At 51.3% G+C, this 13,487-nt stretch overlaps 2 protein-coding genes across 2 annotated transcripts; both read right to left on the bottom strand.

Annotated features, from left to right (window-relative positions):
* Window positions 1–621: 621 nt before the first annotated feature.
* LOC138104809 (inositol 1,4,5-trisphosphate receptor-interacting protein-like 1) lies at window positions 622–2,121 on the bottom strand. Its single transcript, XM_069003998.1, has one exon. It carries the CDS (start codon window positions 2,119–2,121, stop codon window positions 622–624), a length of 1,500 nt encoding a protein of 499 aa, XP_068860099.1.
* A 6,942-nt stretch (window positions 2,122–9,063) lies between these two features.
* On the bottom strand, window positions 9,064–10,563 carry LOC138104555 (inositol 1,4,5-trisphosphate receptor-interacting protein-like 1). The gene has a single exon (XM_069003842.1). The coding sequence runs from the start codon at window positions 10,561–10,563 to the stop codon at window positions 9,064–9,066; it is 1,500 nt and encodes a 499-aa protein (XP_068859943.1).
* Window positions 10,564–13,487: the final 2,924 nt, after the last annotated feature.

The raw sequence follows: 13,487 nt of genomic DNA, 5'->3' as shown, positions 1-13,487 counted from the left end.
TATTATTTCTTCAAACATACATATGTAGATATTACTGAAGGGCAGCTATACCAGAGTAGCTCAATTGCCTAAACTAAGGGTAACTGGGAAATAATCTCACACTAACAATCCTAAAGGACCTCTTGACGTGATGATGATGAAACTAGTTCCTATTACGAAAACTTGGACTACCTATTCTCCTATGGTAAAGTGAGTTAAAACTATTATCTTCACTTCCACAGACTGAGATGAACTACATCTTTACAAAACCATTATAAAGTACATACAGGTCACTGAAAAAACTACATTAATTTTCTAACAGGCTCGGTTTTGGTCTTCCAGGCATGCCAGGCAACCTCTCAGCATCAGTGTCTTCCGTGAGGATGTGCAGGTGGAGCCAGTTTCTGCCTTACAGACTTTGGGCAATATTGCAACAGCACCGTCATGACTGGAAGGCGAAGGGCAAGGCAACGCAGAGATGTGTGTCTGCACGGTGAATCCATGTGCCACAGCATCTTCCATCCATGGGAGCAGGAAAGCAGCTTCAGGATTGCCAGTGAAAAAAGCAAGAATGATGCCGTGCTCACGTGGCTGCCTTCGGGTGTGAGCCCCCCCAGCACAGCTCTGTGCAGGGAATTCCTCTCAGTGGCTGGAGAGCAGCATCCAGAGGCGGAATCGCAGCTGACCGTAAGCTTGCATCGCCTCCGCGTGGGCGGCCGGATCTCGGGCCAGGTGCTCAAAGAGGTTGAGCGGCTCGACCGTTCGCATTGCCGGCGGCAAGCTGATCTCCGCAGGAAGCCTCTTGTTGCCCAGGACAAAGTGCTCCAGGCGTTTCAACTGCAGGCAGCGGCGCAGGTATGCCATGATGTCCCACAGCCGCCGCTCAAATTCCCTCCTGCGCCACTTGGACAGCGGTACGGTGGTCAGCACGTGCATGACCACAGTCTTCCAGGTCGAGCTGGAAAAACCTGTGCCCCTCAGGATGTAGGTGAAGAGCTGCAGGCATTTCAGGTGCAAGCTCTCACACGGCACCTGCCTGGCCACGTGCTGGAAGAATTTTGCCTCTGCCACAGCGTACGTCTCAGGCCACGCTGTGCTTGCGATGGACTCGGCCTTGGCGGGCCGGCTGCTGACAGAGCTGCTGGAGCCGCCTTTCTGGGCCTCTGTGGGCTGGCTGACCACAAAGATGTCGGAGTCCCCGTGGCGCACCCCAAACAGCATCTCCACCATCAGGCTCTCCTTGCCTTTGCTCAGCCGGAATTGGCAGGACCGGCTGCAGGGCTGAAACACCAAGTGCCACGAGTACGACTGAGGCAAATGCAGCCACGAGCATCTCACCAGCTTGTAGAACCAGTGGGAGGTTTTCTCCACGTCCAGGTAGGAGCCGGTGCAGAGTGTCTTTAGGAGGCTGGGCTTCTGCTTCCGCCGCAGCTCCTTCTGCGAGTGGTGCAGGAAGCACAACAGCTTCTCGCCCAGCTGCTCCCTCTCGCACGTGCACACCAGCTCCACACGGACGCAGAAGGTCCTTGCTGCCATCTGCCCGGCACTGTTCAGCTCCAGGTGGAAGGCGTGTCCCAGCGGGGGATTCAGTGGGACCAGCATGCGGTACACCACATCCTGCTCACGGGGACTCCAACCCTCAAAGGCACTGCCCACCCCGATGGCTTCTTGAGGCACCGGGTAGAAACTATTGCTCACGCTGTCAGTAAAGACACGCGTGAAGCTCTCCATCAGCTCCGCTGCCACTGAGCGACCTCTCTCTACGTCCTCGACAGGACACTGTATGCGATCCACTAAAAGGATCCCTCGCTTATTCCCAACGTCCCGGGTGTCTTCTTCCTCTTCAGTTCCACCACGGCTGCCTTTGTCCTTGCCATCACCGCGGCCTTCTTTTTCACTGGCAGCCACATTTCCACCTTCTTCTTCTTTTCCATCTTCATTCTTCTTGCCTTTCACATTCGCATCCCTGTTTTCCTGATCCTTCCCCTTCTGATCACTGGTTCTGTGTTCACTGGAATGCCGGTCTTCCTTCACCTTCACATTGTTGCTGTCTCCTTCACTTGCTTTATCAGCACCTTCTTCAGTTGAAGCAACGTTGCCGTGCTCCTCTCCATTTCCATCTTCATTCTTTTCTCCCTTCATATCGGCAGCACTGCCTTTCTCATCTTTGTCTCCATCATTGCCTTCTTCGTTTCCAACGTCATTCTTTTCTTCCTCAGTTGCAGCAAAACCGCAATGGTCTACTGCATTCCCACCATCACTGCTGTCTTCCTGTCCTGTCCAATCACTGCTTCTTTGCTCACCGGCATCACTGCTTTCCTCCACCTTCAGATCCGCATTTTCTCCCTTTCCATCTCCCTCGTATTGACCTTCTTTTACATCATCATTGTTGCCTGCCTTCGTATTTGCATCAATGGTTTTTTCTTCATTTCCATCTCCTCCTTCTTTCTTTTCAGCATCATGGTCTTGTTCCACCTGCACATCCTTGTTTTCTCCTTCATTTGCTTCAGCATGGCCTTCTTTATCTCGAGCAACATTGCCAGGTTCTTCTTCCTTTCCTTCAGCAGTGTTGCCTCCTGGCACATTCCCACCACTCCGTCCTTCATCTTTCTTTAAGTCACAGGCATCTTCATTCTTCACATTTTGGTCTTCCTTCACCTTCACATCTTCATTTCCTTCACTGGCATCATCTTCCTCTCCTTCATTTGCAGCCACAGGACTGCCTTCTCCTTCATTTTCATTACCGCTGTCATCTGCCTCCACGGTCATATTATGGTTTTCTCCATCTTCCTTTGAATCAATAGTGTCTTCTTGCTGTTCTTTTCCTCTCTCCTCTCCTAGGGTCTTGCAGGAGCTCTGGTCCTTGCCGCTGCTGTTGGCTTCACGGCACTTTCTCCTGCAGCTAAACCACAGGCCCAAGAGGAGCAGGAGTCCAGCAAGAGCCCAGAATGGCCACTGCTGCAGGGCACCAAAGAGCAGAGCTCCCCAGCCCTCATCCTGCTGCTCCGGGGGCCCTTGCTCCAGCTCCTGCAGCAGCCGAGCCATCTCGCGGTCGAGCAGCTCCTCCCGCTCCTGCATTCGCCGGTGCGTGGCCTCATCCAGCCCATCCCCAGCTGGCTGGGGGTACTGGATCAGGCTTTGCACGAGCACGAAGAGCAATGACAATAAAGCCATGGTCTGCAAGAGGACACACAGAAGGGGTTCAGTAGGGCCGGAATGGAGGCAGCCGGTGCGGGGCAGGAGCCACAGGGATGTGGCAGCAGGAAGGAGAGGGCCCCCGGCAGCTGGCAGGAGGCAAGGCCTGCACCGCTGCCCCAGCGAGCACCGAGCCGGAGCAAGGCGCTCCCGCCAGGGGCTGGGCCCTGCATGCAGGGACAGAACACACGCCCCGGCTGCCGGCGCTTCTGCCCCAGCCCTCCCCCAGCCCAGCCTCCCCACCACCTGTGTGCACTCACCGCTTGCCCAGGCTCTACTGGGGGCAATGGCAACCAACGGGGCCTTTTCTAGCTGCCCCCATTGTGACACGGCCCCTGTGGTGTCACAGGCCCCAGAGCGCATCACAGGCCAGCCCCACCCGCCATCCCCAGCCCGGGAACTCATCATGGCCCTGGGCACCCAGAGCCTCAACAGACACAAAGTGCAGACCCATCAGTCGTGAACCTGGGAACCCCAGGGCTTCCCTGTACAAAGCAGGCACAAGCACCCTCCCACACAAACCCTTCTCAAATATAAATATGGGTGACAGGACCCCGATACGCTCTCTATATAGGTGCAGGCTTTTACTGATGATTGCAGGCAGATGTTCTTTACTATTAACAATAATATTTATTACTTTGGCCACAGCCTGTCATACAATACAGGCTAATTTTTAGTTACAGGTTTAGTGAGAAAGCAAGAATTAGAGGCTGCTTGAATGATGCACAGGAAGTTTAAACGTCATCCAATGTTAAGGCCTACCCTTCTTTTACACCAATACTGTCCTGCCTCACACATCTTTTGTGAGATAAACCCTTTTGGGAGGGTTTCTCTCCTGAATTTAGGAACACTTTCAAAGATCTGTTTATTGTTTGACAAAAGATTACATACATCCAACTGATGGTTTGCACAGTAGCACAAAAAACCATCCAAACTACTTCTTACGCTAGATGTGGCTGATCAATAGCCTGGCTGAGAAATGGACAAGCCACTGTAACAAGAAATACAAGTTTGGAAAAGGAAAAAGAAAAGTCCTCAAAACACAGAACTCCTGAAGCTTAGATCACTCCACTCTAATGTGCTCTCCCTCAATGCCACATAAAGATGTGCTCCTCCTGACACTTGCAGCAACTGGCTTCTCTCTTGCCATTCCGAGAGGAACTCTATTTTGTATAGGGATGTAGACGTGTCTGCATTTAGACGCCATCCTCAGTACAAACCTCCTCCCTTGCTTTTTTCTGACTGGAGATCCTTGCTACTGGCTACGATGGTGCTGTTTATTGGGAAGAGTTTCTCTGATGCTGATCACAGCACAGCACAGCAGGAGGTCCCTTTTTGCTCCCTTGGGCTACTCAAATTCCTCTTGGGTGATCTCTGAAATACTCTTTATCAGCTGAGGGCTGACAAAACACAGAATGTCTGAGTGATCGCCCTTCCCTTGTCCAGCCGTGACACAAGAGCTGGGTGCACTCAGAAAACACAGTTTTCTGAACCATCCTATATAAAACCAACAACCAGCTCCTTATAAATTCTGCCATCTAGATGAGGTCGCCATTGAACAGCTCCATGTCCCAAGTGGTACCCAGCAGGGAGGGAAGCAGAGGAAGACAGGATCACAGCAGCCACTGATCAGTCATTCACAGGCAGCGCCACAAAGAAAGACGAGAGAGTCAGGAATTTCACAGGCTACTCTGTTTCAGCAGCCTATGTCACCCTGCTCCTTTTAAATGTCTTCTGATGACAAGCTTCATGGCCAAGCACAGTGCTCACCTTTGGGACATGAGTAAATAAGATGCAGAACGGGAGGAAAAATTTCTTCTGACCTCCAGTCACCTGACTGTCAAGCAGACAGAGAAAACCTCCAGTCTGTTCTGAGGGAGGTGTTTTATAAACTCACCTGTAGCTAAAGCTATTCAGAAAGCCCACACTACCAGACCCAGAGTGGTAAAGAGCCTATTCATTTGCTGACCCTGGAGAAAAGGCAGCTTTAAACAAACTCTGCCACTCCCACTCTCTCTCCCTAGAACTTCAGGTTGAGACGCCTAGGACCAACTAAAGAAAAAAGCCATTTCATTCATGCCCTGGTCAAGCATTTCACACCCTCTTGTCCCTCCCAATCTACCAGCCAGTCAAACACAGAAAAAGCAAGAGACCTGTGGTAGGCTTCCAGTGGAAATACTGGCAAAATCTTCTTGGACTGCATTATTTGAAGGACCTGAGGTCAACTCACTCACTGACTGTGAATGACTTTTACTGCTCCACTTAGCCTACCAGCTCAGCTCACCTCAGCTCAGCAGCCTCCCAGCTACCTTTAGCTGCATAAGCACACGACCTGCAATCAGAAAGGCGCGAATCTTCCTTAGGAAGGAAACAGTCACGGGGAATGAAGAGTGGAGATTAGTCCACACTCTGAGGAACAGGCAACACCAACCAAACACTCTGGCAATAGCTTGTGTCTAGAAGCTCTCTACCTTCCAATCCACCTCAAGGCTTTGGGACTTGTGCTGACTTGCACAAAGGAACCCACTCCACCCTGCAGCAGTGGGCTCCTTCTTTCCAGCCTGGATGGAGGCATGTCCTGTATTTTGCAAGCATGTCCAGGTGTTCAGAATGGAACATGCTGATCATGATTAGCACCTTAAGGCACGCAGCTCTTCCCTTCTCAAAGAATGCTTTGTGAAATGATAGGCAGTGCTATCCCCACCCTTCCAAACAAGTTACCCTCCTTCTATTGCACTTGCCTTCAAAATACTGCCACTTCTTCATTTCAGACTATGCTTCCCTCAGAAGGATGCACAAAATGTTAGAGTAGTTGCAAGCACCCGCACCTGCAATTTTCAACTAACTGCGTCTTCAGAAAGGCTTCTGACAACAGGCCATTCTCTGGACATGAACACGGCAACACTGAGGCAAGATAAATTATTTCAGTACATCTTACAGCCCAGATGTCTATGGCCAGAGAAGACACCAGCAGGTTGTCCTGATACTTCTGCTCATCCTCTCTGGTAGCAGCTGTACAGAGAACAACACAGTTTTAAATTCTAACTCAGTTTGGGCTCCACTGATGAAGGAAGCAGGAAGAAAGTGACTTGGCTTCACGCTTGGAGCAAATGTGAGTTTTCTGTGGATTTCAGTGTCCAGGATTTAAACCGGGAAGGGGTTTTCTTCAGTAAATCCAAAGGACAATTGGCTACAGAAACCTGTATCTGATACTACTGATATGCGCTGACAGTTCTCTGGCTGTGACTCATTTCATTCAAACCTGCTTTCTCCGAATGCACATCTGACAGCAGGACTTGCTCCATTCAGCCTGCAGCAGTTCCACAGGAAAGATGTTGTGAAACTGGCCACACATCTTCGCAACACTTCCACTTCAACATTTTTCCCACTATGTTCAAATGTATTTCTCAGCTTCCTAAGGAGTGCAGTGTCCGTAACAAAGGAGACGAGACTTTCATGCAGAAATGGAGAGACCTTGAACCGCAGTGGCAGGAACAACTCTGGTGTAATACCAGTGCCAGATGGCATGGGCATGAAAAGCACACTCACATCAATACGAACAGGCTTAGGAGAGACACAGAGCCCGCAGGGTGAGGTATTCCCAAAGAAGGGGAATTGACAGTGCAAAGGAGAGTTAATACCAACCAGGTGCTCAGTTACTTTATCAGAGCTCCCCTGTTTTCAAGGCCTGAAAGAACAGCTCAGTGCCAGAAAGACATCCAGATCATTTGGCCATGCTTGCTCTTATGGAACACTGTTTTCAATTTCCATCCTAGTGGGGTTGCATACTACTGACCAGTTAAAACCAGCACCTGAGCTACACCACAGTGTTTCAGTAGCAACTGTAGGTTGTAGGTTCTGCCCTTCCCCTCTCCCAGCATGCTCCTCAGACACACAGCACACTTGCACATGCACCAAAACTCACAGCCACACCCACAGTTTGACCACCTGCAATAGTTTTGGCCCTGGCCAATCTAGCCCTGGGTGGATTGTGCAACAAGAAGCCATGGGGGCCGTGCTTCTCCCCGAATCCAAGCATCGCCCCAGAGGCCACACAAGCTGTGCGGTCAGGCCGTAAGGCTCAATGGCACACAGAGATCAAGTCCTACCCACTGAGAGCACACGTCCTTGTGGAAGGGGCTGATGAGAGACTGGAGCTGGGGCAAGGGACAGGGCAGGTCTCTGCAGCTGGGGGCAGAGGAGAGGGGAACAAAGTGGGTGGGTGTGTTTGGGGAGAAGGGAGCAAGGAGGGTGTTCTCCTCCTTCCACAAGCTGGGCCAAAGGGGCTGTGGTGGGAGTGATGCCTTTTCCTGGTCTTAAAATCAAGAATCATACCCGGTTAGAAGGGGAAAAGAGATTTTACCTTGGTATTTATTTTAAGGATCCTTAGGTGCACACGTCCAGGTCATATGCATCGAGATGCGCCCCACCGAGTGTGTGTGTGTGTGTTTGTGTCCCCAACATTAGGTATAACATTATAGGTTTTACTAATTAGCATATCTATCCAAGATTCCCCAATGAGAGGCTCAAGTGAGCCCCCCTCCCCAAGGATCCTTCCCCTGGACGGTTGGTTCTATCTTGGTTTACAGAATGTGTTCTGGAGAGGACCTTGGGGTCTGGGGCACACCGATCCCTAACTACGAAGCTTCTAAAATGTTGGGTCTCTTAGCTTGACAAACAAGTCCAAGAATGTAGGCAAAACCCACTAAGAATACAGAAGTTGTAAAAGGTATAATAGGGGTATAAAAGAAAAGGCAAAAAATCTTCATGGCATCAGGAGCAGTGCCTGCCCAGCAGAGGAAGCAAAAGGCAGGGAGCTCAGCGAGCACAGTTCCCTCTCAGTGGAACAGCGAGTTCTGCTGTTGGCAGCGATCCTCCTCTGGGAGGTCCCTGCCTGCTCTCCTCACTCTTGCCTGCTTGTTCCTGGCCCCTCAGAGGACTTCCCTCTCTGACGTGGGCCACAGCAGCTTTCTTTCCCATGCTCTCAATGAGGAGGGGCAGGTTTTAAGCAGCACTGGGAGGATTAATTAATATTTTAGCTGTTTCAACCATCATGACTTCTGCTTGCATTCATGAGACAAAATTAATAGCCCGGCTCTAGAGTGTTGCAGAAATGCAATACCGAGATGTGACTGCTGGACACAATCACCGCTTGAGTCACTTTGTCATTTTTTCAGGTAGCTGCAATGGATGGACATTCTCTAAGAACCATTGGGTTAAATACAAAGAAGGACACTTTTCAGGCAATTTGAGAAACTTCTCTCCTTTTATTATTTCTTCAAACATACATATGTAGATATTACTGAAGGGCAGCTATACCAGAGTAGCTCAATTGCCTAAACTAAGGGTAACTGGGAAATAATCTCACACTAACAATCCTAAAGGACCTCTTGACGTGATGATGATGAAACTAGTTCCTATTACGAAAACTTGGACTACCTATTCTCCTATGGTAAAGTGAGTTAAAACTATTATCTTCACTTCCACAGACTGAGATGAACTACATCTTTACAAAACCATTATAAAGTACATACAGGTCACTGAAAAAACTACATTAATTTTCTAACAGGCTCGGTTTTGGTCTTCCAGGCATGCCAGGCAACCTCTCAGCATCAGTGTCTTCCGTGAGGATGTGCAGGTGGAGCCAGTTTCTGCCTTACAGACTTTGGGCAATATTGCAACAGCACCGTCATGACTGGAAGGCGAAGGGCAAGGCAACGCAGAGATGTGTGTCTGCACGGTGAATCCATGTGCCACAGCATCTTCCATCCATGGGAGCAGGAAAGCAGCTTCAGGATTGCCAGTGAAAAAAGCAAGAATGATGCCGTGCTCACGTGGCTGCCTTCGGGTGTGAGCCCCCCCAGCACAGCTCTGTGCAGGGAATTCCTCTCAGTGGCTGGAGAGCAGCGTCCAGAGGCGGAATCGCAGCTGACCGTAAGCTTGCATCGCCTCCGCGTGGGCGGCCGGATCTCGGGCCAGGTGCTCAAAGAGGTTGAGCGGCTCGACCGTTCGCATTGCCGGCGGCAAGCTGATCTCCCCAGGAAGCCTCTTGTTGCCCAGGACAAAGTGCTCCAGGCGTTTCAACTGCAGGCAGCGGCGCAGGTATGCCATGATGTCCCACAGCCGCCGCTCAAATTCCCTCCTGCGCCACTTGGACAGCGGTACGGTGGTCAGCACGTGCATGACCACAGTCTTCCAGGTCGAGCTGGAAAAACCTGTGCCCCTCAGGATGTAGGTGAAGAGCTGCAGGCATTTCAGGTGCAAGCTCTCACACGGCACCTGCCTGGCCACGTGCTGGAAGAATTTTGCCTCTGCCACAGCGTACGTCTCAGGCCACGCTGTGCTTGCGATGGACTCGGCCTTGGCGGGCCGGCTGCTGACAGAGCTGCTGGAGCCGCCTTTCTGGGCCTCTGTGGGCTGGCTGACCACAAAGATGTCGGAGTCCCCGTGGCGCACCCCAAACAGCATCTCCACCATCAGGCTCTCCTTGCCTTTGCTCAGCCGGAATTGGCAGGACCGGCTGCAGGGCTGAAACACCAAGTGCCACGAGTACGACTGAGGCAAATGCAGCCACGAGCATCTCACCAGCTTGTAGAACCAGTGGGAGGTTTTCTCCACGTCCAGGTAGGAGCCGGTGCAGAGTGTCTTTAGGAGGCTGGGCTTCTGCTTCCGCCGCAGCTCCTTCTGCGAGTGGTGCAGGAAGCACAACAGCTTCTCGCCCAGCTGCTCCCTCTCGCACGTGCACACCAGCTCCACACGGACGCAGAAGGTCCTTGCTGCCATCTGCCCGGCACTGTTCAGCTCCAGGTGGAAGGCGTGTCCCGGCGGGGGATTCAGTGGGACCAGCATGCGGTACACCACATCCTGCTCACGGGGACTCCAACCCTCAAAGGCACTGCCCACCCCGATGGCTTCTTGAGGCACCGGGTAGAAACTATTGCTCACGCTGTCAGTAAAGACACGCGTGAAGCTCTCCATCAGCTCCGCTGCCACTGAGCGACCTCTCTCTACGTCCTCGACAGGACACTGTATGCGATCCACTAAAAGGATCCCTCGCTTATTCCCAACGTCCCGGGTGTCTTCTTCCTCTTCAGTTCCACCACGGCTGCCTTTGTCCTTGCCATCACCGCGGCCTTCTTTTTCACTGGCAGCCACATTTCCACCTTCTTCTTCTTTTCCATCTTCATTCTTCTTGCCTTTCACATTCGCATCCCTGTTTTCCTGATCCTTCCCCTTCCGATCACTGGTTCTGTGTTCACTGGAATGCCGGTCTTCCTTCACCTTCACATTGTTGCTGTCTCCTTCACTTGCTTTATCAGCACCTTCTTCAGTTGAAGCAACGTTGCCGTGCTCCTCTCCATTTCCATCTTCATTCTTTTCTCCCTTCATATCGGCAGCACTGCCTTTCTCATCTTTGTCTCCATCATTGCCTTCTTCGTTTCCAACGTCATTCTTTTCTTCCTCAGTTGCAGCAAAACCGCAATGGTCTACTGCATTCCCACCATCACTGCTGTCTTCCTGTCCTGTCCAATCACTGCTTCTTTGCTCACCGGCATCACTGCTTTCCTCCACCTTCAGATCCGCATTTTCTCCCTTTCCATCTCCCTCGTATTGACCTTCTTTTACATCATCATTGTTGCCTGCCTTCGTATTTGCATCAATGGTTTTTTCTTCATTTCCATCTCCTCCTTCTTTCTTTTCAGCATCATGGTCTTGTTCCACCTGCACATCCTTGTTTTCTCCTTCATTTGCTTCAGCATGGCCTTCTTTATCTCGAGCAACATTGCCAGGTTCTTCTTCCTTTCCTTCAGCAGTGTTGCCTCCTGGCACATTCCCACCACTCCGTCCTTCATCTTTCTTTAAGTCACAGGCATCTTCATTCTTCACATTTTGGTCTTCCTTCACCTTCACATCTTCATTTCCTTCACTGGCATCATCTTCCTCTCCTTCATTTGCAGCCACAGGACTGCCTTCTCCTTCATTTTCATTACCGCTGTCATCTGCCTCCACGGTCATATTATGGTTTTCTCCATCTTCCTTTGAATCAATAGTGTCTTCTTGCTGTTCTTTTCCTCTCTCCTCTCCTAGGGTCTTGCAGGAGCTCTGGTCCTTGCCGCTGCTGTTGGCTTCACGGCACTTTCTCCTGCAGCTAAACCACAGGCCCAAGAGGAGCAGGAGTCCAGCAAGAGCCCAGAATGGCCACTGCTGCAGGGCACCAAAGAGCAGAGCTCCCCAGCCCTCATCCTGCTGCTCCGGGGGCCCTTGCTCCAGCTCCTGCAGCAGCCGAGCCATCTCGCGGTCGAGCAGCTCCTCCCGCTCCTGCATTCGCCGGTGCGTGGCCTCATCCAGCCCATCCCCAGCTGGCTGGGGGTACTGGATCAGGCTTTGCACGAGCACGAAGAGCAATGACAATAAAGCCATGGTCTGCAAGAGGACACACAGAAGGGGTTCAGTAGGGCCGGAATGGAGGCAGCCGGTGCGGGGCAGGAGCCACAGGGATGTGGCAGCAGGAAGGAGAGGGCCCCCGGCAGCTGGCAGGAGGCAAGGCCTGCACCGCTGCCCCAGCGAGCACCGAGCCGGAGCAAGGCGCTCCCGCCAGGGGCTGGGCCCTGCGTGCAGGGACAGAACACACGCCCCGGCTGCCGGCGCTTCTGCCCCAGCCCTCCCCCAGCCCGGCCTCCCCACCACCTGTGTGCACTCACCGCTTGCCCAGGCTCTACTGGGGGCAACGGCAACCAACGGGGCCTTTTCTAGCTGCCCCCATTGTGACACGGCCCCTGTGGTGTCACAGGCCCCAGAGCGCATCACAGGCCAGCCCCACCCGCCATCCCCAGCCCGGGAACTCATCATGGCCCTGGGCACCCAGAGCCTCAACAGACACAAAGTGCAGACCCATCAGTCGTGAACCTGGGAACCCCAGGGCTTCCCTGTACAAAGCAGGCACAAGCACCCTCCCACACAAACCCTTCTCAAATATAAATATGGGTGACAGGACCCCGATACGCTCTCTATATAGGTGCAGGCTTTTACTGATGATTGCAGGCAGATGTTCTTTACTATTAACAATAATATTTATTACTTTGGCCACAGCCTGTCATACAATACAGGCTAATTTTTAGTTACAGGTTTAGTGAGAAAGCAAGAATTAGAGGCTGCTTGAATGATGCACAGGAAGTTTAAACGTCATCCAATGTTAAGGCCTACCCTTCTTTTACACCAATACTGTCCTGCCTCACACATCTTTTGTGAGATAAACCCTTTTGGGAGGGTTTCTCTCCTGAATTTAGGAACACTTTCAAAGATCTGTTTATTGTTTGACAAAAGATTACATACATCCAACTGATGGTTTGCACAGTAGCACAAAAAACCATCCAAACTACTTCTTACGCTAGATGTGGCTGATCAATAGCCTGGCTGAGAAATGGACAAGCCACTGTAACAAGAAATACAAGTTTGGAAAAGGAAAAAGAAAAGTCCTCAAAACACAGAACTCCTGAAGCTTAGATCACTCCACTCTAATGTGCTCTCCCTCAATGCCACATAAAGATGTGCTCCTCCTGACACTTGCAGCAACTGGCTTCTCTCTTGCCATTCCGAGAGGAACTCTATTTTGTATAGGGATGTAGACGTGTCTGCATTTAGACGCCATCCTCAGTACAAACCTCCTCCCTTGCTTTTTTCTGACTGGAGATCCTTGCTACTGGCTACGATGGTGCTGTTTATTGGGAAGAGTTTCTCTGATGCTGATCACAGCACAGCACAGCAGGAGGTCCCTTTTTGCTCCCTTGGGCTACTCAAATTCCTCTTGGGTGATCTCTGAAATACTCTTTATCAGCTGAGGGCTGACAAAACACAGAATGTCTGAGTGATCGCCCTTCCCTTGTCCAGCCGTGACACAAGAGCTGGGTGCACTCAGAAAACACAGTTTTCTGAACCATCCTATATAAAACCAACAACCAGCTCCTTATAAATTCTGCCATCTAGATGAGGTCGCCATTGAACAGCTCCATGTCCCAAGTGGTACCCAGCAGGGAGGGAAGCAGAGGAAGACAGGATCACAGCAGCCACTGATCAGTCATTCACAGGCAGCGCCACAAAGAAAGACGAGAGAGTCAGGAATTTCACAGGCTACTCTGTTTCAGCAGCCTATGTCACCCTGCTCCTTTTAAATGTCTTCTGATGACAAGCTTCATGGCCAAGCACAGTGCTCACCTTTGGGACATGAGTAAATAAGATGCAGAACGGGAGGAAAAATTTCTTCTGACCTCCAGTCACCTGACTGTCAAGCAGACAGAGAAAACCTCCAGTCTGTT

Source organism: Aphelocoma coerulescens, chromosome 1A, assembly GCF_041296385.1.
Source record: "Aphelocoma coerulescens isolate FSJ_1873_10779 chromosome 1A, UR_Acoe_1.0, whole genome shotgun sequence".
NCBI classification, from domain to species: domain Eukaryota; kingdom Metazoa; phylum Chordata; class Aves; order Passeriformes; family Corvidae; genus Aphelocoma; species Aphelocoma coerulescens.
This window is presented reverse-complemented; position numbering and strand designations above follow the sequence as displayed.